At 42.5% G+C, this 27,360-nt stretch overlaps 3 protein-coding genes and 1 long non-coding RNA gene across 6 annotated transcripts; 3 read left to right on the top strand and 1 right to left on the bottom strand.

Moving 5' to 3' along the window:
* The first annotated feature begins 255 nt into the window (after nucleotides 1-255).
* LOC5513501 (N-acetylated-alpha-linked acidic dipeptidase 2) lies at nucleotides 256-9,896 on the top strand. Of its 2 annotated transcripts, none has more exons than XM_032382985.2 (6): nucleotides 256-726; nucleotides 1,642-1,855; nucleotides 2,055-2,258; nucleotides 3,701-3,992; nucleotides 4,652-5,031; nucleotides 8,585-9,896. In XM_032382985.2, the coding sequence occupies exons 1-6, from the start codon at nucleotides 599-601 to the stop codon at nucleotides 9,368-9,370; spliced, it is 2,004 nt and encodes a 667-aa protein (XP_032238876.2). In that variant the 5' UTR covers nucleotides 256-598; the 3' UTR covers nucleotides 9,371-9,896. The 2 variants fall into 2 exon arrangements, with proteins under 2 accessions (XP_032238876.2, XP_001633754.2); XM_001633704.3 differs by having other exon boundaries at nucleotides 262-726; nucleotides 4,652-5,151.
* On the top strand, nucleotides 5,919-8,069 carry LOC125560681. Its single transcript, XR_007306773.1, has 2 exons — nucleotides 5,919-7,231; nucleotides 7,310-8,069. It is a non-coding gene; the product is annotated as an uncharacterized LOC125560681 (long non-coding RNA).
* Nucleotides 9,722-23,047, bottom strand: LOC5513500. Of its 2 annotated transcripts, none has more exons than XM_032382983.2 (8): nucleotides 21,502-23,035; nucleotides 19,127-19,346; nucleotides 18,112-18,627; nucleotides 16,743-16,979; nucleotides 15,772-15,972; nucleotides 15,160-15,385; nucleotides 14,706-14,955; nucleotides 9,722-10,628 (listed from the first exon to the last, which is right to left on the bottom strand). In XM_032382983.2, exons 1-8 carry the CDS (start codon nucleotides 22,522-22,524, stop codon nucleotides 10,404-10,406), a joined length of 2,898 nt encoding a protein of 965 aa, XP_032238874.2. In that variant the 5' UTR covers nucleotides 22,525-23,035; the 3' UTR covers nucleotides 9,722-10,403. The 2 variants fall into 2 exon arrangements, with proteins under 2 accessions (XP_032238874.2, XP_048578753.1); XM_048722796.1 differs by lacking the exon at nucleotides 9,722-10,628 and adding an exon at nucleotides 13,978-14,043 and having other exon boundaries at nucleotides 21,502-23,047.
* LOC5513463 (A-kinase-interacting protein 1) lies at nucleotides 22,811-26,911 on the top strand. The gene is made up of 6 exons (XM_032382987.2): nucleotides 22,811-22,907; nucleotides 23,029-23,220; nucleotides 23,511-23,639; nucleotides 24,475-24,555; nucleotides 25,145-25,249; nucleotides 25,966-26,911. Exons 1-6 carry the CDS (start codon nucleotides 22,827-22,829, stop codon nucleotides 26,107-26,109), a joined length of 732 nt encoding a protein of 243 aa, XP_032238878.2. The 5' UTR covers nucleotides 22,811-22,826; the 3' UTR covers nucleotides 26,110-26,911.
* The last annotated feature ends 449 nt before the right edge of the window (nucleotides 26,912-27,360 follow it).

Here is a 27,360-nt window from a genome sequence, read left to right as displayed (position 1 = left end):
GCCGAGGCTGAGATAGCAGAAACAAATATTTTTTTTAGTCCTGATCCTAAAATGCAGAATCAAATTGTGCTCATAGTAACAACCTTATTATTGCTATTGATCATTAGTTTAATTCTCCTAATAATTTATTGGGTATTATATTCTTTATATACAATAAAATTTAAGAACATCGTTAAGAAAATATTCAGCCTTAAAATGTCACAAAAATAAAAACGGCACAGCCTCAACTGAAAATTAGACGTTCTTATAAAAAAAAGAGTATTCACACAGAATGTCTGACGTTAACCCTCTCGCAACGTCCGGGACTCTCTAAAGTACCCCTTAGAGGTTTACAGAATGCATTCTCTATGTGGTATGTGCGAAATTTCGCAATTGTTACAGGAAAAAACATTCCTTCGCCGATTCAAGCACTCTTGCTCAAAGGTGATGTAGCAAAAGCCGCTAAAAACATGTATAACCCACCTGCTAAGCTAGAGGAAAATCCTTGACCCATGAAATGACCTAACGGGTAGCCTATAGACCGCTAGAATACAGAACAAAGCCTCGGCGGAATTTGAAAGAGAGTAGCTCTATATAGACTCAAGAAAAACGGGGAGATATGGCATGGATGTTACTCCGTGTATGTCTGGTGTTCGCGTTATTCCAGCAGGGATATTCCAAAAAAAAGGACTACATGAAAGAATTGGAGGAGTTTTTGATGGCGCGAAACATGGAAGAAAATTTAAGGTTCGTGCACAGATATTGTGGCTGGTTGACAAGGCCTTTGAATCTCTGTTGGCTGGTTTATACGTAATTTTACAAGAGTCACACTTCACTGTTGTTTATCATAGTCCCCTTGTTTGGTTCAACGCTCCATTTAGCGTGGTTCTTACATATCACATTTTGATCTTCTATGGCCTGAGTGTAGATTCCTTTTTTGTCGTTCCCGGGTGAAGTCGCTTAATAGTCTTCTATTGTGTTCAGCTGTCACTATGTTATGTCTCTATTAACTGCGTCACCTTATACTATCCCACATGCAGTGACGGCATGCTCGTCTGAAAGTGTATCGCTGTGAGTTTTTGAGCGGGTACCCTATCTTTTGATCATTTTTTACCTAGCTTTGCAGGCCCGTACCCAGGAGGTACACACACACATAACGGCCGAAGGTCCACTTTCGGTTCCCAATGGACGTGCTATTTGTAGACACAACTATATAGCATAAGCTAGATCACTTTGGTACGTAGCCAAATCCGACAATAAACGTCCCGTGGAGATACTGCAAAGGCATAAAATGCCTTTTTGTTCTTCCGAGGATGGTCAGATTTTTATCAAAGAACTTATTCCCTCCATCCCCCCCCCGGAAAAATTAGGTCTACCTTTTCGGATTTCGCACCCCCCCCCCCCCCCCCACCCCCAAAGAAAAACCCTGGGTACGGGCCTGGTTTTGAAGAATCTCACGCGGTCTCGGCCAAGAGCGCTTCTCTCGGTTGTCTATAAGGGTGTTATATCTTAGCTACTGTAGCCTAGATATTCTGGTTTGTTATTTAAAGTGCGTCCAGCTTTATTTTGTGCGTCAGGTAGTACAAAGTGCGTTGTTTATGCCCCTATGCCCGTCTTCTTTGATATTGAAATAAGCATAACTTTCAAAACGTTCTTTGCCAGGTATCTAAGTAAGAAGCCCCACGTCGCAGGCTCCCGACGAAACAACGAGCTTGCGACGGAGATCGCACGAAGGTGGCGCGAGTACGGTTTCGACAAGGTCGAGATGCCGAAGTATGATATGTTGCTCAGTCTGCCGGACGAGAAAAACCTCAGCACGGCCGCTGTGATTGATGGGAAGGGGAAGATCAAGATTGGTTTCCAACATGAAGAGAAGGTTTGATTTGTATATTAAATTAAAACACACTAATTAAGAACCAAACATCAGCCGAATTTTTAACAGGCTGTTTTTTCTCAACCAAACCAAACCAATCAGAAAAAGAATAATAAACGCAAGAAGGCTGAAACAAGCGCTTACTACAACGATTTTTACTGAAGTTACTACTGACGAACATTATTTAACAATTATTTTGCAGCCATTGACTGCTGATGAGCGTCAGGCTGGGCCGGACATGATGCCTTCTTTTCTCTCTAACCCCCTCACGGGTACTGTGTCAGGTGATGTCGTATATGTCAATCATGGCATGGACTCGGACTTCGAAAGGCTGTCCAAGTTTGGGGTATCCGCTAAAGGTCACATTGTTCTCATTAGGATGGGGAAAGGTTACCGAGGGAACAAGGTATGCTGGATACGATTTTTGTAAAATGTGTAATATGGACATTCTCTTTCACGCTCAGTCTCAACAGTAGTCGGCGGGGGTAGTGAAGTGTTCTTTACGATATACTCATTCTTGTGCATACTGTCTGTCAAGGTCTTTCTGTCTAAAGGGGTCTGTACAGTGTGCACCGTCTGTTTGGTGAAGTCTGTACAGTGTGCGCTGTCTGTCTGGTGAAGTCTGTACAGTGTGCGCTGTCTGTCTGGTGAAGTCTGTACTATGCGCACTGTCTGTATGGTGAGGTCTGTACAGTGCGCACTGTCTGGTGAAGTCTGTACAGTGTACGCTATCTGTCTGGTGAGGTCTGTACAGTGCGCGCTGTCTGGTGAAGTCTGTACAGTGTGCACTGTCTGTCTGGTGAAGTCTGTACTGTGCGCACTGTCTGTATGGTGAAGTCTGTACAGTGTGCGCTGTCTGTCTGGTGAAGTCTGTACAGTGTGCGCTGTCTGTCTGGTGAAGTCTGTACAGTGTGCGCTGTCTGTCTGGTGAAGTCTGTACTGTGCGCACTGTCTGTATGGTGAAGTCTGTACAGTGCGCACTGTCTGTTTGGTGAAGTCTGTACAGTGTACGCTATCTGTCTGGTGAGGTCTGTACAGTGCGCGCTGTCTGGTGAAGTCTGTACAGTGTGCACTGTCTGTCTGGTGAAGTCTGTACTGTGCGCACTGTCTGTATGGTGAAGTCTGTACAGTGCGCACTGTCTGTTTGGTGAAGTCTGTACAGTGTGCGCTGTCTGTCTGGTGAAGTCTGTACAGTGTGCGCTGTCTGTCTGGTGAAGTCTGTACAGTGTGCACTGTCTGTCTGGTGAAGTCTGTACTGTGCGCACTGTCTGTATGGTGAAGTCTGTACAGTGCGCACTGTCTGTTTGGTGAAGTCTGTACAGTGCGCACTGTCTGTTTGGTGAAGTCTGTACAATGCGCGCTGTCTGTTTGGTGAAGTCTGTACAGTGCGCACTGTCTGTTTGGTGAAGTCTGTACAATGCGCGCTGTCTGTTTGGTGAAGTCTGTACAATGCGCGCTGTCTGTTTGGTGAAGTCTGTACAGTGCGCACTGTCTGTTTGGTGAAGTCTGTAACGTGTGCGCTGTAAGATTATTACAAGCTGCATGCACCATATCTAGCCTGCGTGCAGCCGGATCTATTTCCGGCTGCACGCAGGCTAGCCATCTTACACCAAAGGTTTTCGCTGCGACAGAAGATTTTTTTGCGGAAAATAGAAGTGAGGCCTATTTTTCTTGCGACTTTGAGAAAAGAGATATACAAGGTGCAAAAGTGATGTCACACGTGCAAAAATTCTGTGTTTTTATCCTTCCTGGCGAGGTACCTCACTGCCACACGCTGTGTCTATCAATACCGAGGACAGCAAGCTGGTGTACCGCCTGCACTGCACATTAAACTTGTTACTTCTTCAGATAAAAGCCGCCTCAGATAACGGAGCGATTGGCGCACTCGTCTACACCGACCCCGAGGAGTTTGCACCGGAAGGCTCGAACCAGACTTTTCCCGACTCATGGTGGCTGCCAGAGACTGGTGTCCAGCGCGGTGCAGCAGGCATGGGGTCTGGGCCAGGTGATGCAAGAACACCAGGGTACCCGTCTGTGGATGGCATTTACAGGATACCGCTGACCAAGCTAAAGAAACCTAAGATTCCCGCATATGGTTTGTCTTACAAAGATGCGCTGCAGATCTTAAAACGCATGAAAGGTTGGTGATATATGGTCACATTCGGACTTTTCCCGGTTGATATTCCGGGCTTTTTCGGTTGACATTCGGAGTCTTTTTAGTTGTCAGTCGGAATGTTTTTGTTGCAATCGGGGCTTTTTCGGTTGACATTCGGAGTCTTTTCGGTACCCTGCTAGCAAAACGTTATTTTCTCTTTCTTTGCGATTCGCAATTCGGTGTTTTCCCGTTGTTCATTTGTACGACCAAAACAACGCGAGTAGCCAAAACCGCGAAAACAGGCACAAACGAGAAACACTACGGAAAATGCTCTGTTAGCAGGGTATATTCTCGGTTGACATTCAGAGCTTTTCTGGTCGATAAAAGATTCTCGGGGAGAAAAAGTAGACGTTAACGAGTCATGCTTTGGTTAACGCAAGTTGCGGTCGATGCTACAATGCTACCAACCTTGCAAATATGAAGGTTCTTACATAAAGCGAAAGTCTTTAGAAATTTGATTCAACATGTCAATCAATCTGTTCAATAAACATGACAAATCACAAGTATATAGAAAAATTCATAGAAGTTACAGTACTTCTTCTGTAGCATACTTTAAAAGACCCTATCAGTGTTTGTGAGCTTGATTTAGTAGAATGTAAACGAGAGGTCTGTAAACGAAGATGACTGTTAACATTCTGCCCCAGGCCCCAAAGCCCCTAAAGACTGGCAAGGCAAACTTCCGGTGACTTACAGACTCGGCCCAGGCTTTCGCGACGCCAGTAGCAAAGTTCAAATGACAGTAACAGCAAAAAGTGTCACAAAGTCAATCTACAACGTCATAGGCACGATAGCTGGCCGAGAGGAGCCCGATCGCTACGTCATCCTCGGAAACCACCGGGATGCTTGGGTATTCGGCGCCAGCGATCCATCCAGCGGAACCGCCATTCTAATGGAACTGTCACGTGGTTTAGGAAATCTCCTAAAGAAAGGTTGGCGACCACGAAGGACCATAATCCTTTGCAGCTGGGATGCCGAGGAACAATTTGTCAGCGGTTCTACGGAGTGGGTCGAGGAGCATGCGCAGGTGCTTGGAAGTCGTGCAGTAACGTATTTAAACATTGATGTTGGTGTCGGTGGGAACTTTACGTTGAACATGGATGGAAGTGCTTTGATTGAAAAACTGTTAGTGGAGACAGCCAAAGAGGTATGGTATAGAAACTGTTAGTGGAGACAGCCAAAGAGGTGTGGTATAGAAACTGTTAGTGGAGACAGCCAAAGAGGTGTGGTATAGAAACTGTTAGTGGAGACAGCCAAAGAGGTGTGGTATAGAAACTGCTAGTGGAGACAGCCAAAGAGGTGTGGTATAGAAACTGTTAGTGGAGACAGCCAAAGAGGTGTGGTATAGAAACTGTTAGTGGAGACAGCCAAAGAGGTATGGTATAGAAACTGCTAGTGGAGACAGCCAAAGAGGTGTGGTATAGAAACTGTTAGTGGAGACAGCCAAAGAGGTGTGGTATAGAAACTGTTAGTGGAGACAGCCAAAGAGGTATGGTACAGAAACTGCTAGTGGAGACAGCCAAAGAGGTGTGGTATAGAAACTGCTAGTGGAGACAGCCAAAGAGGTATGGTACAGAAACTGCTAGTGGAGACAGCCAAAGAGGTGTGGTATAGAAACTGTTAGTGGAGACAGCCAAAGAGGTGTGGTATAGAAACTGCTAGTGGAGACAGCCAAAGAGGTACGGTATAGAAACTGCTAGTGGAGACAGCCAAAGAGGTATGGTATAGAAACTGCTAGTGGAGACAGCCAAAGAGGTGTGGTATAGAAACTGCTAGTGGAGACAGCCAAAGAGGTGTGGTATAGAAACTGTTAGTGGAGACAGCCAAAGAGGTGTGGTATAGAAACTGCTAGTGGAGACAGCCAAAGAGGTGTGGTATAGAAACTGCTAGTGGAGACAGCCAAAGAGGTACTCAGGTGTATTAAGGACTGACTTGAGACTTGGTGGGGCTTATACGCGGACAAAATCTGTTTTTGCTAATATCTCCCAAACAGAAACAGCTATGATCACCAAACTTGGCAGCTACAACATTGATGTCAGTCCGAAGACTATTTTATTGTATGTTACCATGGCCACCGAAGACTCAATTTACAATTTTTGCATTCAAGCAAAAATGGGGATTACACAACGATAATAGATAAAGCCTTAAATGGTATATTCATAATCGCCATGAAATTCCCCACATCATGCTGTCTTTTTATCGTGTCCAGCGTCACGTGACCGTGAGAACCGTTGCCATGGAAACATAGTTTTGTTTGTATTTCAGCTAATGCTGTAGGTGGACAGCCTTAAAAGACAGCACGAAAAGAAGACTACTATAGGGATTGAAAATATGCATTTAAATTTGAAATCCACTATGTTTCTGTATTCCCCATTTTCCATTGAATGTAGAAAGCGAAAAATTATGCTCGAGCCACCTTAAATCGGTTGCCATAGTAACAAAATTTGTCAAAATGCTGAGATCCATGCGAATAAAGTGCTTGCCAATTTTGGTTTCATTAGCACCTTGTGTCCCCGAGATATTGATGAAAATGTGTTTTTCAACGTATAAGCCTGTAAGTCAGGCCTTAAAATACCTGAGTATGGTACAGAAACTGTTAGTGGAGACAGCCAAAGAGGTAAAATACAGAAATTGTTAGTGGAGACAGCCAAAGAGGTAAAATACAGAAATTGTTAGTGGAGACAGCCAAAGAGGTAAAATACAGAAATTGTTAGTGGAGACAGCCAAAGAGGTAAAATACAGAAATTGTTAGTGGAGACAGCCAAAGAGGTAAAATACAGAAATTGTTAGTGGAGACAGCCAAAGAGGTAAAATACAGAAATTGTTAGTGGAGACAGCCAAAGAGGTAAAATACAGAAATTGTTAGTGGAGACAGCCAAAGAGGTAAAATACAGAAATTGTTAGTGGAGACAGCCAAAGAGGTAAAATACAGAAATTGTTAGTGGAGACAGCCAAAGAGGTAAAATACAGAAATTGTTAGTGGAGACAGCCAAAGAGGTATAAAATACAGAAATTGTTAGTGGAGACAGCCAAAGAGGTAAAATACAGAAATTGTTAGTGGAGACAGCCAAAGAGGTAAAATACAGAAATTGTTAGTGGAGACAGCCAAAGAGGTAAAATACAGAAATTGTTAGTGGAGACAGCCAAAGAGGTAAAATACAGAAATTGTTAGTGGAGACAGCCAAAGAGGTAAAATACAGAAATTGTTAGTGGAGACAGCCAAAGAGGTATAAAATACAGATTTTTTTAGTGGAGACAGCCAAAGAGGTATGGTACAGAAACTGTTAGTGGAGACAGCCAAAGAGGTAAAATACAGAAATTGTTTGTGTAGACAGCCAAAGAGGTAAAAACAGAAATTGTTAGTGGGGACAGCCAAAGAGGTAAAATACAGAAATTGTTAGTGGAGACAGCCAAAGAGGTAAAATACAGAAATTGTTAGTGGAGACAGCCAAAGAGGTAAAATACAGAAATTGTTAGTGGAGACAGCCAAAGAGGTAAAATACAGAAATTGTTAGTGGAGACAGCCAAAGAGGTAAAATACAGAAATTGTTAGTGGAGACAGCCAAAGAGGTAAAATACAGAAATTGTTAGTGGAGACAGCCAAAGAGGTAAAATACAGAAATTGTTAGTGGAGACAGCCAAAGAGGTAAAATACAGAAATTGTTAGTGGAGACAGCCAAAGAGGTAAAATACAGAAATTGTTAGTGGAGACAGCCAAAGAGGTAAAATACAGAAATTGTTAGTGGAGACAGCCAAAGAGGTAAAATACAGAAATTGTTAGTGGAGACAGCCAAAGAGGTATAAAATACAGAAATTGTTAGTGGAGACAGCCAAAGAGGTATAAAATACAGAAATTGTTAGTGGAGACAGCCAAAGAGGTAAAATACAGAAATTGTTAGTGGAGACAGCCAAAGAGGTAAAATACAGAAATTGTTAGTGGAGACAGCCAAAGAGGTAAAATACAGAAATTGTTAGTGGAGACAGCCAAAGAGGTAAAATACAGAAATTGTTAGTGGAGACAGCCAAAGAGGTAAAATACAGAAATTGTTAGTGGAGACAGCCAAAGAGGTATAAAATACAGATTTTTTTAGTGGAGACAGCCAAAGAGGTATGGTACAGAAACTGTTAGTGGAGACAGCCAAAGAGGTAAAATACAGAAATTGTTTGTGTAGACAGCCAAAGAGGTAAAAACAGAAATTGTTAGTGGGGACAGCCAAAGAGGTAAAATACAGAAATTGTTAGTGGAGACAGCCAAAGAGGTAAAATACAGAAATTGTTAGTGGAGAGCTATGAGGTAAAATACAGAATTTTTTAGTGGAGACAGCCAAAGAGGTAAAATACAGAAATTGTTTGTGTAGACAGCCAAAGAGGTAAAAACAGAAATTGTTAATTGAGACAGCCAAAGAGGTAAAATACAGAAACTGTTATTGGAGACAGCCAAAGAGGTAAAAACAGAAATTGTTAATTGAGACAGCCAAAGAGGAAGGGAACAGAAACTCTTAGTGGAGACAGCCAAAGAGGTACGACGAAAAAAATGAAATCTTAGAGGCAAAAGTTGAGTTATTCTTTGTGTTTCTCAGGTCCAAGATCCTACAGAAGGCAAACGCAAAGCTAGTCTTTATGACGTCATCCTTGAACGAGATGCCCGTAAAGTGCGGGGTGGAGTCCCGTTCTGCGAGAACCTCGCTTTTGGTAGCGATTACGTGTCATTTTACCACTTCCTAGGGATTCCAGGTGGCGACTGGGCCTACATATTCGGAGGTCGGTATGGAATAAGGCGATCCTATCCGCTTTATCACTCCATACATGATAACTTCGACTATATTAAGAAATTCGTGGACCCGCAATTCAAGATTCATCTCGCGGTTGCCAAGTACACCGCGCGGGTTTTATTAAAAGTTGCAGACGCCGAGATTTTACCGTTCAACGTGACAAACTTCGCGTGGACTCTTGAGCGAGAGATGCAAGCGCTAAAAGCGCTCCCCGCCTTAAAGTCTTCTTATGTCAGTCTGAAGTACCTAAGGAAAGCCGTAAACGCCTTTTACCAGACGGCGCTAAAATTTGACGCCCTGAAAAGCGCTGGAGCGATCAACGGGGAGCTTGCAAAACGCGCCATCAATGACCAAATGATGGGAATCGAGCGTGCATTTATCGACTCGATTACTCCTAACCAGAAGCTCCCGTTTCGTAATGTCTTGTATGGGGCAGACTCGAGTAATATCTACGACGGCATGTATTTCCCGAGAGTGAAAGAAGCCGTAAAACGCGCGCTTAAAAACGGAGATTGGGATAAGGTTAGAAAGGAGGTATCTGTGTTGACATTCTCTGTGAGATCAGCAAGGGAGATGATTCTTCTGATAGAGTAGCGATTTATCGGAGCGAGGTATCCCGGGGAAGAGGGGGGGGGGGATGTACCTGAGGTAGGATAGGGACCAATAATATTATTACCAGTGATTACCGGTATTATTACCAGTGATTACCGGTATTATTACCAGTGATTACCGGTATTATTACCAGTGATTACCGGTATTATTACCAGTGATTGCCGGTATTATTACCAGTGACTACCGGTATTATTACCAGTGATTACCGGTATTATTACCAGTGATTGCCGGTATTATTACCAGTGACTACCGGTATTATTACCAGTGATTACCGGTAATCACTGGTAATCGTCAAACAGTGGGCAAGCGGCAGGAGACGACTGAAGACGTAAACAAGCCACGAAAACCTCTTTTATTTTCCCATCTCCTGGGAACTTAGCCCATATTACTATCTATATAATTGTTTTTGTTATAATAGGCTGTCTAGTACATGGATAAGTTGTCTATCGTTGTAAAAAAGGGTGCCATCCTCGTATCAAGAAATACCAAATAAAATTATTCAACCTCATGTGTAAGGTATGAGATATCAAAAAAAAAATCCAACCAGAGCGGTTGAGACGAGGGTTGAGATATGCTTAAACACACACCTCAAATTAGCTAGTCACACCCGGGAATGGTATTAGCGTCAATCGTTATATATGCATAACTCTTTTTACTACCTAATATCACATTTTTGGAACCAACTACCTAACTCTGCTAAAGCTGCTAATTCCGTCTCTGAGTTCCGCAAGAACCTACCCGACATCATTCCACACGGCTGCCAATGCAGCAACTGTATTTAAATTCTCCCTATTTCCCATAATTAGAATTATTATGTAATGTGTAATGTAATCGTTGTCAGTAGTGTTGTCGAGCGTTTGTACCATGAGCTCCCCGAGATCGGGAGACTGGGTGACCACTCCCCACGTCATCGACGGAAAATAAATTATTGTATTGTATTGTATTGTAGCGTGAGATGGGGGTTTACATCCCCCCACACCCTACGCAGCCCCCCTCCCCCCACGTGTTGCTAAGATCATGGTATAACACTAGCCCGGTACCTATCCATGTTGTGTCTCCTGATATCTATCCTGTCTTGCTTGCTGCGCTCGGCGTCTCGTTTGGTCTTATCCAGCTTCCTTTCCCTCGCCCTGGCCTCGGCTCGTAATCGCTGATCTCTCGCTTGTTCCGACAGCACTTCGTGAATGACCCTCTCGTGATGAGTAGTGACCCTCTGTTGTCTGCGTGCGTTAAACCCTTCCTAATAACCAGATAGAAGAACAGTGTGCGTTAAACTCTTTCTAATAACCAGATGGAAAAACAGTGTGCGTTAAACCCTTACTAATAACCAGATGGAAGGACAGTGTGCGTTAAACCCTTCCTAATAACCAGATAGAATAACAGTGTGCCTTAAAACCCTTCCTAATAACCAGATGGAAGAACAGTGTGCGTTAAATCCTTTCTAATAACCAGATGGAAGAACAGTGTGCGTTAAACCCTTTCTAATAACCAGATGGAAGGACAGTGTGCGTTAAACCCTTCCTAATAACCAGATAGAATAACAGTGTGCCTTAAACCCTTCCTAATAACCAGATAGAATAACAGTGTGCGTTAAACTCTTCCTAATAACCAGATGGAAGAACAGTGTGCGTTAAACCCTTCCTAATAACCAGATGGAAGAACAGTGTGCGTTAATCCCTTCCTAATAACCAGATAGAAGAACAGTGTGCGTTAAACCCTTCCTAATAACCAGATAGAATAACAGTGTGCGTTAAACCCTTCCTAATAACCAGATGGAAGAACAGTGTGCGTTAAACCCTTCCTAATAACCAGATGGAAGAACAGTGTGCCTTAAAACTCTTCCTAATAACCAGATGGAAGAACAGTGTGCGTTAAACCCTTCCTAATAACCAGATGGAAGAACAGTGTGCGTTAATCCCTTCCTAATAACCAGATGGAAGAACAGTGTGCGTTAAACCCTTCCTAATAACCAGATGGAAGAACAGTGTGCGTTAAACCCTTCCTAATAACCAGATGGAAGAACAGTGTGCGTTAATCCCTTCCTAATAACCAGATGGAAGAACAGTGTGCGTTAAACCCTTCCTAATAACCAGATGGAAGAACAGTGTGCGTTAATCCCTTCCTAATAACCAGATAGAAGAACAGTGTGCGTTAAACCCTTCCTAATAACCAGATGGAAGAACAGTGTGCGTTAAACCCTTCCTAATAACCAGATAGAATAACAGTGTGCGTTAAACCCTTCCTAATAACCAGATGGAAGAACAGTGTGCCTTAAAACTCTTCCTAATAACCAGATGGAAGAACAGTGTGCGTTAAACCCTTCCTAATAACCAGATGGAAGAACAGTGTGCGTTAATCCCTTCCTAATAACCAGATAGAAGAACAGTGTGCGTTAAACCCTTCCTAATAACCAGATGGAAGAACAGTGTGCGTTAAACCCTTCCTAATAACCAGATGGAAGAACAGTGTGCCTTAAAACCCTTCCACCAGATGGAAGAACAGTGTGCGTTAAACCCTTCCTAATAACCAGATGGAAGAACAGTGTGCCTTAAAACCCTTCCTAATAACCAGGTGGAAGAACAGTGTGCCTTAAAACCCTTCCTAATAACCAGATAGAAGAACAGTGTGCGTTAAACCCTTCCTAATAACCAGATGGAAGAACAGTGTGCGTTAAACCCTTCCTAATAACCAGATGGAAGAACAGTGTGCCTTAAAACCCTTCTTAATAACCAGATAGAAGAACAGTGTGCGTTAAACTCTTCCTAATAACCAGATGGAAGAACAGTGTGCGTTAAACCCTTCCTAATAACCAGATGGAAGAACAGTGTGCCTTAAAACTCTTCCTAATAACCAGATAGAAGAACAGTGTGCGTTAAACCCTTCCTAATAACCAGATGGAAGAACAGTGTGCCTTAAAACTCTTCCTAATAACCAGATAGAATAACAGTGTGCGTTAAACCCTTTCTAATAACCAGATAGAAGAACAGTGTGCGTTAAACCCTTCCTAATAACCAGATGGAAGAACAGTGTGCCTTAAAACCCTTCCTAATAACCAGATAGAAGAACAGTGTGCGTTAAACCCTTCCTAATAACCAGATGGAAGAACAGTGTGCGTTAAACCCTTCCTAATAACCAGATGGAAGAACAGTGTGCGTTAATCCCTTCCTAATAACCAGATAGAAGAACAGTGTGCGTTAAACCCTTCCTAATAACCAGATAGAATAACAGTGTGCGTTAAACCCTTCCTAATAACCAGATGGAAAAACAGTGTGCGTTCAACCCTTCCTAATAACCAGATGGAAGAACAGTGTGCGTTAAACCCTTCCTAATAACCAGATGGAAGAACAGTGTGCCTTAAAACCCTTCCTAATAACCAGATGGAAGAACAGTGTGCCTTAAAACCCTTCCTAATAACCAGATGGAAGAACAGTGTGCGTTAAACCCTTCCTAATAACCAGATGGAAGAACAGTGTGCCTTAAAACCCTTCCTAATAACCAGATGGAAGAACAGTGTGCGTTAAACCCTTCCTAATAACCAGATGGAAGAACAGTGTGCGTTAAACCCTTCCTAATAACCAGATGGAAGAACAGTGTGCCTTAAAACCCTTCCTAATAACCAGATGGAAGAACAGTGTGCCTTAAAACTCTTCCTAATAACCAGATGGAAGAACAGTGTGCGTTAATCCCTTCCTAATAACCAGATAGAAGAACAGTGTGCGTTAAACCCTTCCTAATAACCAGATAGAATAACAGTGTGCGTTAAACCCTTCCTAATAACCAGATGGAAAAACAGTGTGCGTTCAACCCTTCCTAATAACCAGATGGAAGAACAGTGTGCGTTAAACCCTTCCTAATAACCAGATGGAAGAACAGTGTGCCTTAAAACCCTTCCTAATAACCAGATGGAAGAACAGTGTGCGTTAAACCCTTCCTAATAACCAGATGGAAGAACAGTGTGCCTTAAAACCCTTCCTAATAACCAGATGGAAGAACAGTGTGCGTTAAACCCTTCCTAATAACTAGATGGAAGAACAGTGTGCGTTAAACCCTTCCTAATAACCAGATGGAAGAACAGTGTGCCTTAAAACCCTTCCTAATAACCAGATGGAAGAACATTGTGCCTTAAAACTCTTCCTAATAACCAGATGGAAGAACAGTGTGCGTTAAACCCTTTCTAATAACCAGATAGAATAACAGTGTGCGTTAAACTCTTCCTAATAACCAGATGGAAGAACAGTGTGCGTTAAACCCTTCCTAATAACCAGATGGAAGAACAGTGTGCGTTAAACCCTTTCTAATAACCAGATAGAAGAACAGTGTGCGTTAAACTCTTCCTAATAACCAGATGGAAGAACAGTGTGCGTTAAACCCTTCCTAATAACCAGATGGAAGAACAGTGTGCGTTAAACCCTTCCTAATAACCAGATGGAAGAACAGTGTGCGTTAATCCCTTCCTAATAACCAGATAGAAGAACAGTGTGCGTTAAACCCTTCCTAATAACCAGATGGAAGAACAGTGTGCCTTAAAACCCTTCCTAATAACCAGATAGAAGAACAGGGTGCGTTAAACTCTTCCTAATAACCAGATGGAAGAACAGTGTGCGTTAAACTCTTCCTAATAACCAGATGGAAGAACAGTGTGCGTTAAACCCTTCCTAATTACCAGATAGAATAACAGACTATAAGCCAGGGGCGTAGCAGGGAATATTTTTAAACATTACAAGGAAATGACCAGTATCTTGAATGTTCATTTCACCTTCACGACATCACATTCGCGCAGATGAATGCTATTTCATTCTCTTGAACGCCACCCTCGGGAACCCAGGCGTTGAGGTCAGTGATCCTCTTCCCCGGCCTCGATACCCTGGGTTCCCGAAAATGGGTCATGTAGAAGCTATCGGAAGATTTCACCACATTGGGTTCCCGAAAATGGGTCATGTAGAAGCTATCGGAAGATTTCACCACATTGGATTAATTAATGAAAAAGAACGAGAATACAATAAAACAATGAGGTGATCTAGCCAATCATGTTAGGCCTTACGAGAGGATTTCGAAAATGCTCCCGAGAATGTTTGAATACCCAGTACGCTATTGTACGCCAAAACGCCTACAAATCTCTTCGGAGACGCCCCTCCCCAAAAATACTGATTCCATAGAGACATCTTGGAATCACTTTTGCACATCGTTTCGCTGGAAAAGGCCGACATTTATCTGCCCACTCAAATACTCCCACAATTCCTTCCACCCCGTTCCTATCCCGAGTACAGGTATCATAAGTGACGTCATTTACAGATAGATATTAAATAACATCACTGACCTGTTTCTGTTGGGCGTAGTCTTGCGCTGCCTTCTCAAAGCTCTTCTCCATATTTTCATGTTGTACCGCTCGTTGTTTCATTGCCTCTATCCGCTCGTGTTTCCAGCCATCAGCTTGCTCCTGGCGCTCGGACTCTTTCCGGTAATGATTCGCCGCCTGGTCGCGCTTGTACGACAGACGCTCGGCTTGAGCCTGCTGTTTGGAAGCAGCGGTTTCTGCAATTTGCTGGTTTCGTGCATTGATGTTCTTTCTGCAGAGATAATTTGAATACAATATGGTAGACAGGTTTGCTTACAAATACAATTACATTTTCTCGTTTGTTTCGCGATAAAAAGCATGTGTAATCGTAAAAATCTATTAGCCGTTTCTTATGTAGATGGTTGCAAATGAGCCAAACTGATTGTTTCATCTACAATAGCATAAGACACAAGGCACACCAAAACACAGTGGTTACCTATGGTTGTCGAGCCGACTGGCTTCCTTCATTTCTTGTACAGCGGCGTCACGCTGTATTCTTCCCTCGTATTGTTCCGCCACATGTCGTTTCCGGTCCAGCCGTAGCCTCTCTTTCATGTTGTGACGTGTGTCCCCGTGGCCCAGGCCGTCCTCCCACTGAGCACTCCGCTGACCAGCCTGACTAGGGTCCCAGTTTTGGTTTCCGCTTGTTGCAAATTTGCGATCTATAAAAAATAATCAGGGGCGGACCATTAGAAAATCAGATGGAGGGCTGCAAGTTTTTTTCAATGCAGGATATTGTTTTCGAACATAATTATCGTGCAGAATTTTTGTTCGTGGCATCCACGCCTTTGACATTACTATGCATGTTTTGTTTCTTTGTAGAATGCTTGCGCGTTTTTAGGGGGAGACTTCAGCAACCCCCCCCCCCCTAAGTTTAACTAATGGCATGTCTCTTATATGACGTGTCATGTGGTGAGGTAACGTGTCACGCGACGTTAAACGCGTATTGGGACACAACTCACGTGATTTACTTTCATGGCAAAGGCATTCGTAACCCCCCCCCACCCCCCACCCCCCCACCCTCCCCTTTATTTTATGATTAACTTACCGGTGGCGGGAGGGAATGGGACGCCCGCGGAGGACTGGTACTCATGGTGCTTTACTTGCGGGTCTCCATTTATGGGGTTCGCCCTCTGAGCATTGGTGGCCTGGCCGTTTGATTGACCGCGCGGAGGCTGGTGATAACTCGGCTCAGTCTCCACGGGTGCTCTTACCGTGTGGCCGTGGTAAGGATGCCAAGCCTTGTTGTCTGTAAAAAAAAGTTAAAAAATCATTGAATTTCGTTGTATCCAAACCCAGAAGTGAAAGAGCGTCAAAGCTCTAAGAACAATTGTTAGCGAACGACTCCGGTTATATATTTACAAGCCATTTTGCAATCACGGACGTTAGCGAGGTTGACACATCAGGGGCGTAGCCAGGGGGTGGCCTAGGGGGCCCGGGGCCCCCTTTTAGCAGCCAAAAATACAGTAAATGTGTGAGACATTATCTAAAATACAGGAGAAAAATCCTTGAAAGTCCCTTTTGGGCCCCCTCCTGTTAAAAATCCTGGCTGCGACGCTGCACATAACACGGGCTTGAACAAAAGACGCAAATTACAATTCTAAATTCTAAATCAACAAAAGGCGAAGCACCGGAATGATTCAGATTTTATTTATTCTTGTTGTAAGGATGGGGTAGGGGGTGGGGTTTAAGCAAAGGCGTTCATGAGAACACAGCCTAAATCTTTACTGGCTACAGTGTTAATAAACAACACAAGCAGTCAGGCTACCTGTGGTCTTAATTCGGGCTACCTGTGGTCTCTCATTCCATGAATACTTTTGGGTGTCCTTGGTTTTATATCCGTTTTATACCCTGTGCCTTTCGCCAGCTTTTTTCACATCTTTGTATTCAGCTTTCGGTCTAACGTGCCGTCGTGACTGATGGCTTCCTTCACCAAAAATGCAGTCGCGACTCGGAAACAAAACGCAAAAAGTGCAAGTGACCGTGAATGGGCGTGGTGTTCGCGCTGTTATCACGTACCGGTTTTTGCAGGGAATGGGACCCCCGCCACGTCCATGTACTCCTGGTGCCCTGGGCGATGCGGTTTTTCGTCCCGCGGTTCTGCGGGACAGGACATAAGCGTCTCGCGGAACCGCGGAGGCCTGGGCGCGAGTCCTGAGCTCCACCATCGCCAGCGCTTCTTTTCTTGGGGGTGACCGCCCGCTTTAGTAAGGGGCACACCAACAGGCATCGGACGTCCAACATATTTTTCGAAGTCTGTGACACAAAGAAAGAGTTGAACAGAATTACTCCATACAGCCCCTTCAAATTACTAGGGGGCGTACAGGAGCCATATGAAAATGGAAAGGGGGAAGGAATAAAAGGTTTTTTCCACTCTTTCGTATTTTGTTGCCTTTTACAACGTGATCAAGGCGAAGACAAAGAACGCACCTCAGGCAGCCATCAAACGACTCATGTCTGACCATAGAACACAGGATTAAACCGAAATTGTTTGTTTTTGTCAAGGGAGCAAAACAGGAGAACCCTGAGAAATACCTTCAAAGCCTAACAAACTCAACGCACGTCGGAACTGGGAATGGAACCCGGAAACCCGGAAACAAGTGATGATAGGCAGTGGCACTAGGGAGCGACGCTCTGCTAACTGCGCAACTGCTGCCCTGATTTGCGCAAAAGGAATATGGGCGTGTAGGCGTGTAACTCAGCAAGGAATATGGGCGTGTAACTCAGCAAGAAATATGGGCGTGTAACTCAGCGAGGAATATCGGCGTGTAGGCGTGTAACGCAGCAAGGAATATGGGCATGTAGGCGTGTAACTCAGCGAGGAATATCGGCGTGTAGGCGTGTAACTCAGCAAGGAATATGGGCGTGTAGGCGTGTAACTCAGCGAGGAATATGGGCGTGTAGGCGTGTAACTCAGCAAGAAATATGGGCGTGTAACTTAGAGAGGAATATCGGCGTGTAGGCGAGTAACGCAGCAAGGAATATGGGCATGTAGGCGTGTAACTCAGCGAGGGATATGGGCGTGTAGGCGTGTAACTCAGCAAGGAATATGGGCGTGTAGGCGTGTAACTCAGCAAGCAATATGGGCGTGTAGGCGTGTAACTCAGCAAGGAATATGGGCGTGTAGGCGTGTAACTCAGCAAGCAATATGGGCATGTAGCCGTGTAACTCAGCGAGGAATATGGGAGTGTAGGCGTGTAACTTAGCAAGGCTTTGCCAGCAATGCTGTTTTCAGGGAGCTTTCGAGCATTTGAAAGTTTTGTGTATTATTCTCGCAAACAAAATAGTACAAAAAGAACAAAACTACTTTTCGTATTTTTAAGTACTCGGACCCAAGCTATTTTGCCCACTTGCCAGGGGCTACATAGAAAAGGCGATGATGGCCTACCTGTCTCCGTCCCCACGGCAACGTCAATCATCTCCACACTTTCCTCGCTTTCTGATTCGATAAAGTCAAGGTCGCCTAGATTTTCACAATGACCGCTGTCCATTGAATCCTTAAAATGCACACTCCGTAGAGAGTTCGTGGGAGACGGGCTTCTAACCCATTCTCCTTCTTGATTCAAATTGGCTCTTTCTAGCAAATGACGATTTCGATCAAGCTGTGTTTTAATTTTTGCCTTCAATCTTGCATCGTTGTCTTCCACGTTATTTCGTCGTTGACTCTTGGGTGGTGAGAAAGGCCTCTGCCATGTGGTCTCAGCAGGGGGAGCTCTTCCGTCATACACCGGGGGTGTCGAGTCTGTCGCTATGGTGATTTTACGTCGTTGGGATTCAGGGAGTTGAAGCTCAGTAACCAGGCGATCGAAAAGAGCCAATGGTATGCGCACTGCCACGCCAGCACCAATCTCTACCGTCTGTCCATTGTAAAACGTGACCAAAAGATGACCTTTGTCTTCATACCCTGGGAAAACATAATGTCAAATATGACTATAAGATTACCATTGCCTTAATACCCTGGAAAGACAAGCTACTTATTGCTACCCTCAATTATGCTAAGCCATCCTTAAATAAGCATTCATAAGTGAATGCTTTCTTCAGATAAATAATGCTATAAACTCAGTCATTCATTCAAAAACGAAAGCCGCCATAAAATGAATGCCACATTAAAAAGGTAATAAATAAAATAAATAATTAACTTCCCCTCTTGGTGTGTAATGTCACACAGTGGTACAAAATATAAGTATAAGAATGATATTCTTGACTACATTTCTCTATGATAGATGATCAAGCAATCATTGTGTGACATGTGTTTCACTTAATCTGCCAATGTAATGGGGAAGTTCTAGCCAATTCTGAGGGCCTACATTGAAGCTTTTGTAAGCCAAGCTAAAGGGAAGTTCATGCCAATCCAGCCTAAGTGAACTATTGGTTAACCAGGGATTCCCATGACCACCACCTACCTGGGGGCTGCAAGTCGCGGGTATCAACACCATCAATCACCGTTCCTGGTCCATATCTACCATCTGGTTGCCATGGCGCCAGGACTTTGTCGCCTAGACAGACATGTTGACGGACAGCATCTTTATAAGCAATGAAGTCCTGAACAGGTGTTTCTTGTACATGAGGTTTGCGTAGGGCGGGGCATTTGTGGAACTCAATAACAAATTGGTCTCTTTCACCCTAGGCAACAAGAGTAGTAAAACAATTAGGAATAATGCATGCTTAATCCACCACCCCTAGATTTTAATAAAAAAAACTAGGCCTTTTTAGACTTGTGCTGTGAGATACACCAGTGGACTGGATCACTATATGCCATTTCTAGCAAGTGAATATCTTTAACCTAGAAAATAGAATTTTTTTTACTTGGACATGACTGGACTCATTGATAGGGATGATATGCATATCTTTTTTAGAAAAAAATGCCCAAGAAAACATCAGATTCAGGCATGGTTTTGTGATAAAATTACTTTGACGGTGAATATACAGGAAAAATATCAAAAGTGGGTTGACACTGCTGCTTTGAATTTATAAAGGCAAATACTTTATAGAAATTGGGTTCCCTGTGGTTTCCCAATGGTTTTAACATAAAAAAATTATCTGTTAAAATATCAGCCATAACTAAATGGAGGCTTGTTTGTCTATCAAGCAGAATTTGCCTACACTGTTGTATGCACCTAAGCTTGCAAAAAAGGCATTGTTCTCAGGCAGTGAGGCAAGCATAATTTTTTAGGGTGTGTTGGTAAACACATTGACCCCTCAACTGGCCTGTACCAGCTTTGGGAAGTACCCACAACCCAAAAAATTCATAAATGCAAACTAAACACAACAAGATGAAGATACTCAGGCATCAGTCTAAGGGATAAATGGTCTTGAAGATATGCATCCAACCAAGGTGTTGGCAACTACTCTTAAGCCAAATAATAGCACAGGTTCTTTGGCAAATTTCAAATCGAACAAGGAAAGAAAAGCAGAATCACCCCTCTCAATAAAACGCTCAAAATACAACACAAGGGAGAGAGATCAGCAAACACAGCTCAAGACACAAATAGATACCTTTATTCTGATCCTCCAGGTTCATTTCCATGGCCCCAAAACACAATGTCCACCCCTTGAAGGCTTGTAAAACCACAAAGATGTCTTTACGGATTGAAAAGCATTCTGGGAGATCCAGGGAAAAATTCACGAAGGGAGGGCCAGTCAACACTCCTCTCCCCAAAGTCAGATGGTTTTTTATAAGTCTTTTCACCCCGAAGCCAAACAAATCAATTCCAGGTCATACAGACCCAGAGTAGCAGTGTAAACAATTTTGGAATCAATTTGGTTTCAGAAAAGACAGCATTTAGGAGAGCTGCTGTGATTCATTAGAAAATTATTTTCTCATCCAGGCAAAGCCAAACAAGAAAAAATCACCATGAATTCACCTTTGCTTGCAAATATCCATAAGCAAAGCACTCAATAATGCCCCAAAAGACTTCATGATGTCCTGTGACACTCTTCTAATATGCTCATAGCTGTATTTTCGATAAAAAATACAAGCAACCATCAACTTGTGCTGGCTTCAGCACAACGACGAGGGATTAAAAGTGGGGACCGCAAAGCACTGTTGGAAAGCTTGGAAACTGCTGACTAGGTGCAGCTGTGTTTGACTTTGACAGGCTGTATAAAACTCAGAATAGGGGGGGAGGTATCTGTTTTCAGTCTGTTTTTTGTAAATTCAGCTCAAAAATAGCCAGGAGTCAATAGGTTAAAGCCCACAGCTGTCAACCCTATTTGGACAGAAATCTTATACAATCAGGTGAAACACAGTAAATATGTAAGGAAAAAAAACATGAGAGCCAATGGGGGTGAATACAGAAAATATATGAGCATTCTCACAAAAATTAGGCTTGTGATGAGGTCCAAAATCTTGTGACACCTGCCTTATGTGGGTGAGTTGATAGCTATGCAAGCCTGTCTACCCTACTTGTGTGATGCATGGTTTCGTAGGCAAACACTATGAGTGGGAACTAGGCAGGAACTTAGCTTTGGGTAAAAAATCATGTTAGTCTATTTTTCCTGTTACAGTTCAACAAACGCTCATTAAACTTTTTGGTGCCAACCTTAGGCACTCTCCAGCTTTTAGCAGCAAAATAATAAAGCAACTTGTTCAATGTTCACAAATCACTCGCTCTCTGGTGTGATGTGTGATCGCCAATTACCAGGCCCATAGCCAGGGGGTTCCACTAGACTGGAAGGTCCCCCTACGAGCTAGGGTGAGCTAAGAGAAAAGGTCTGCTAAATGGGTAAATGAACCCCCCTCCCTCTCAAAATCCTGGCTCAGGCCTGAATTACCTACCTGATCTGTGATAGTCCCCATGTAATACAATCCATCAGAATCCCGTTTCGCAAGGACCTGTACTCCCTTCATGACGGAGGCTGCTACAGGTACTGAACTGGTCACTTTATCAACAAACTGAGCAAGCCCTCTAGAGGCCAACACCGAGTCAGCATAGTTTAACACATTAGAATATCCTCTAGGTTTCTCAAACTTACTCCATGACACATACGGTATGGGTACTGACCCATGAGGGGCCTTTAAAACAGTTGCAAATGTTTTGGGGTCGTAAAGGCGTGGCACAAATCCAGAGGCAGGGGGTGCAGACGTTGGTCTTTCTGAGTAGGAATAGTTGTTAAAGTCAATATTAGACTTAGTATTTTCATCAGAGCTAAAAGTTGGTGTAATATTAGGTGATAATAAATCTTGACTATAGCTCCGTAAAAACTCTGATTTTTGGTTAAAAACCGGGGTAACTTTCTGAATTCTTCCAAACATGGTTAAACTTATAACATGAAGAGAACCATTCGTCTCTTTTGCCAAATCTTCGAGGAATTCAACCGCTGCAACATCAGCTTTTGCACTGCAAAGGTAGATAGCGTGGATTGGTCTCCCTTTGTGTAGCTTGCGAACGTTCTCAATTATAACTCCAGGTCTCTGGTCTGGCATTCCGTCCGTCACTAGATAAATCGCTTGCATTCCATCATCATCATAAGCTTCTAGCAAAGCCCCCATAGTATTGGTGCTTGTGCCACATTGGAGTTTATTGATCCACTCACTTGCCACACTAACAGTTCTAGGAGTGCATTGTACCATCCGATCGGCCCATTTCGTTACTTCCTCGTTAAATTCAATCACATTGAACATTGTATCTTGTCCCGATGTGGCCCGGAAGAAGAGTATTTCGATCAAATGTTCTCGAACGACATCCAAGCAATGGTACATTGATCCCGAAGTATCCAACAAGAATACCACATTTCGTTCTAAAATGTTCCCAAAAATCGTCGGTTTGGCCCTAACTGGGGCAACTTGTGAGCTAACCATTTTGTAGAGGAAATTATCTACCAGTGTACAGCATTTGTTGTGTTATCAATGGTCCGATATCTAGGACATTATGTGCCTATGTGCTAGTGGAACGCGCTCTAGAACATTATGTATACAAACTTTATCCCGTCGCTATGTTACGGTACTTATCTATTCAAAATGGCGTCGCTATTCTTGGTCGATGAAACTCAATAATTCATGAGTCTGTGGGTGTTAATCACTTAGAAAAGACACATAATCACAGTGCTAGCCACCCTTAAATACTGTAATTCAGATATTTTCAAGACACTCTTCGTTCGACGATGTTGAGTCGAATGGTTTATAAATGTCAGATGTCAGCGGCTATTTACAAGTGGACCGCAACATTTTTTGGGGGTGAGGGGGTGAGGGGTAGAAAAAACTGGAAAAAACAAATTCCGTAGTTCACCGAACTTCTAGCTCGATAGCATGATTTTTAAAGTATCCTAACTAGTATCACCTTAATTTTTATGTTTTCCTATGTAGGCTTACAAGCCATGGAGGTTTATACAAAAGCGGCAATACCTTACGCCCCCTACCCCTACTTGGTCAAATGTTTGCTCGAATGGCGTCTCCCGCGCTTTAGTTGGCGCGTATTTATTGTGTTTCTTCTGGCGACCTTCTTGGAGCTCTTGTTCGATCTCCCTTCATCCAGTGCGGTTAAGGATGCATTCACAGGTAAGGACCTTTTCAGAACTGCTTATTTCATCAATTAACAGACGAGGTCTTAGGGACGATCGAAGCAGAGAGTTCCGCGAAGAACAGAGGGTGTTCAAGCATCTCCTGTTAGCTACATTATAAGCTCTACGGTAATAGATATAAATAAAGAGGTCTTTCTCCTCCTGAACTTTTTATTTTCGAAAATGACTTCAACTTGATATATTTATCAGGACACACTTCGGTGACGAGAATAGAACATAAAGTTAATGATTCTATGACTTGAAACTAATTAAGTACATGTTTCTCAGGATTCAGATGACTGGGTTAGCTGTACCATGTGTCGCTCAGGACGACAGAGTGTCATGACTCTAAACCGTGCTGCTCAAAGGAGAATATCATGGCCTGACCCTTCTATGCAGCCTTTCCAACATTCTGAGGTATGCATGGGGTGCTCATTGCTAGATATAAAACGCAATGCTTATTACAATCTTTGAAATTTAAAAATATTTTAACAAAGATTGTTATGATAATCACTAATTTTCGAGTTAAGGTTTAGCTTGGTTTATTTGCATTTGATTGTATTGCTATCAAACTTTATACAGTGATTGGAATCATTGTGATTGTATTACATGTTCATGCCATCAAATCTAGTCTATGCCATCAAATCTAATCTAGAGTGTAAAGTGTACTGTAATTTGTGGGTGCCAAGAAGGAGAAGATTGAGTGTGTGAAAAGAGTTGGAAATCTACAGAAGTTTAGATCTCAAGTGAGACAGGGGTGAGAACTGAGTGAAAAAGATTATAGAAGCACCAGGCCCGTACCCAGGAAGGGGGAGTGCAGGGGGTGCAAATGCAACCCCCACAACGGCCAAAAGTCCACTTTCGGTTTTCAATAGACACGCTATTTGAAAACAAAACTATAAAGCATAAGCTAGGTCACTCTGGTATGTCATCAATCCATGAGTCAGACTCCAACAGTCAGACTCCAACTCGACAAATCCAACAATAAACGTCCCATGGAGATACTGCAAAGGTATAAAAAATCCCTTTTTGTTTTTTCGGAGGTGGTCAGATTTTTATCAGAAAACTCCCCCCTCCCCCAGAAAATTTTTTCGAATTTCGCACCCTCTAGGACTAGTAGGTTTTACGTGTACTGTATGTGGTGGCCGGGGGGGGGGGGGGGGGGAGGGGGGGGCAAGGCCATAAATGCCATAGACTCAATAATATTGTATTTGCATTCTTTTGATGCAAAGTTGTTTATTTGGTTTTACAGGAACCAAGAGTACACACTACTATAGACGATGCGTTTGACACAGTTTTACAATACATGAATGTGACGACAAGGCAGTGCCGGGTAGGCAATAAGTACAACCTGAAAAAATTGGACCCTCCATGAACCCTCGTCCCATAAAATGATCAAAAGGAGCTCTAGAACTGTTAATCTTGGTTGGATAATAGATAACTTGAGGGTTGCAGTTTGAATTTGAATTACTGTTTATAATCAAAGTAGATATGGGTGATCGTCCTATCTTTTAGGGTATAAAATTCCACCAACTGCTATCCTTCATTAGAGTGTTCACTGATTCTTCTGATTCTGCTATCCTTTAAGGGGGTTCCACACTTAATGGATCATTCTATCCAATAAGAACCATACTCATCAAAAGTAGTCACAATATGGAAGTCCTTGATAGTAATGTCTTAAGGACCACAAAATCTGGAAAACTGAAAATTTGTCTCCAGTACTCCTTAGGGTAAGAAATTTCTTCAACCACACTCAATGTGCTATCTTTTAGGGGTAAGACTTGCTGCTGATCACATTCAAAGTGCTATCCCTTAGGGAAACTAGGTTTTGATGACCTTCAACCCTGTCCCCACCCCCCGGGCTGTTTTTACCTTATCATGCTCTAATTGGTATATTGTTTGTTTTGTTTTTTTTTCCAAAGAGATACTACAGATGTAGAACTCCTGATCAGTGCAACCTTTCAGACATAGACCACATCCGGAGGTTTCACAAACCCGGATACAGTTCCAGACCACACAGAAACCCAGTAAGTAAAGGACCTTTTAATCCAAAGTTAGTAATGGGAAGCACACAACCCACATAGAAGTCTTTTTTGACACACTTCGCTTTTAAATACATTTCAACATCATCTGTTGAGTTTGGCTGGTACAAGGTTGATATTAAAAGTCCCTTAAAAGGTCTCCATATAACTTTTAACCGGAAATTTCTGCCCCCGAAGTTTATGTATGATCCATCTGACAATCAAGTGATATAATAATCCCTCCAAAAACTTGCATTTCATTCACAAATCCAAAATGTCAAATTATTCATAAATGGGTGCGTCCTATCTTTATGGTACACCCATGAAGATCACAATTAAAAAACAGATACTTTTTTGTATTCCTCTGTACAATCTATTACTTTTTAAGGGGTATATATAATCATCTAATGTTCATGCTTTAGAGAATTAAAAGGGGAACTGCATGTTAATTACAACCAGGCTTTGTATTTTAGCTGAGGCTCTGATGAGCAAAATATCCAGGATGGTGGCAAGACATAAAATTTTGGTATATGCTTCATGGACAAATGCCATTTAAATAACAACCCTTACCCTAGAGTTAGGGAAAATCACTAGGTTACCATATTGTTTTTGCTAAAATATGAAGCCTGGTTGTATTTAGCTTGTAGTAATCCCAGGCAATTCAATTGTCTATTCTGTCTGTTGATTTAATCACCTTGCTAACATCACCCTGCATTGCGCAGCTCCAAAAATCAGAAGAAGTTCATGTGGAGGTTGCACCTGGAAGCTACGCAGTCACTGCAGGACGTTGGGGTGCACAAAGAGACCACACCCATATTGTAAGGGTGGAGCCTGGACAAACGGTGGACATGATGTTTGCTGTATAATGTAGATGACTGAACATTTTTTTAAGTCAGATGTAAAGTTTATACAATAAGAACAAATTTAGTTTTTTTTATGCTTCATAAACCATGTGAAATCTTTCAAAGGCCATATGATTTTCTTTTGCATGATTATCATCATAATTATCATCATGACCGTTAATAATGTCTCCTTATTAGCATCTTTCATACCACAACCACCACACACTCGTTGAACTCATCATCATCATTGCCATCATCATCGTATTATCATAAATAATGTACTCCTTTTAGCATCTACCATGCCACAACAACCACACATTCATCATCATCATTCATCTTCGTTTTCATCATTGTATCATGGTAAATAATGTCCTATTAGGATAAGCATACCAAAACCACTGCACACTTGTTTAACTCATTATCATCATTCATCGTCATAGCGTCATTTTCATCATCGCATCATCATAAATGATGTCCCCATATTAGCATTTACCAAACCACAACAACCACACTCCTGTTAAACTCATCATCATCATCACCATTAGCATCATCATCATCGCCATCATCATTGTAGTCATCATCATTTTCCTCATCATATCATCAGAAATATATTTTTTTCTATTAGAGTCTACCATACCCAAACCACCACACTCCCATTGTACTCACTCGTCATCATCATCATTGTTGACATCAACAGTTTGTTTAATCGTCAGTTGTACACTGAATAAGTTCTTTTATCGACTTTTCTTAGACATTGAATATTTTTGTAACTTTTCCCAATTATGATTAAACACCAGAGACCAATAAATAAACGCTTAAAAATAAATGGTGAATTTTGTTAGATCCCCTCTGTCATAAAGTCAATGTTGATAAACATTGCAATTGCTTGGAGCCATTTTCCGTTTGGTGAACTTATTAACCCATTGACTCCTGGCTTTTTTTTAGCTGAATTTACAAAAAACAGACTGAAAACAGATACCTCCCCCCCTATTCTGAGTTTTATACAGCCCGTCAAAGTCAAACACAGCTGCACCTACTCAGCGGTATCCAAGCTTTCCAACTGAAGCCAGCACAAGTTGATGGTTGCTTGTATTTTTCATCAAAAATACAGCTATGAGCATATTAGGAGAGTGTCACAGGACATCATGAAGTCTTTTGGGGCATAATTGAGTGCTTTGCTTATGGATATTTTCAAGCAAAGGTGGATTCATGATGATTTTTTCTTGTTTCGCTTTGCCTGGATGAGAAAATAATTTTCTAATGAATCACCACAGC

Source organism: Nematostella vectensis, chromosome 15, assembly GCF_932526225.1.
Source record: "Nematostella vectensis chromosome 15, jaNemVect1.1, whole genome shotgun sequence".
Taxonomy (NCBI): Eukaryota; Metazoa; Cnidaria; class Anthozoa; order Actiniaria; family Edwardsiidae; genus Nematostella; species Nematostella vectensis.
The sequence above is the reverse complement of the archived record's forward strand: the minus strand, read 5'-3'. Positions and strand labels throughout refer to the sequence as shown.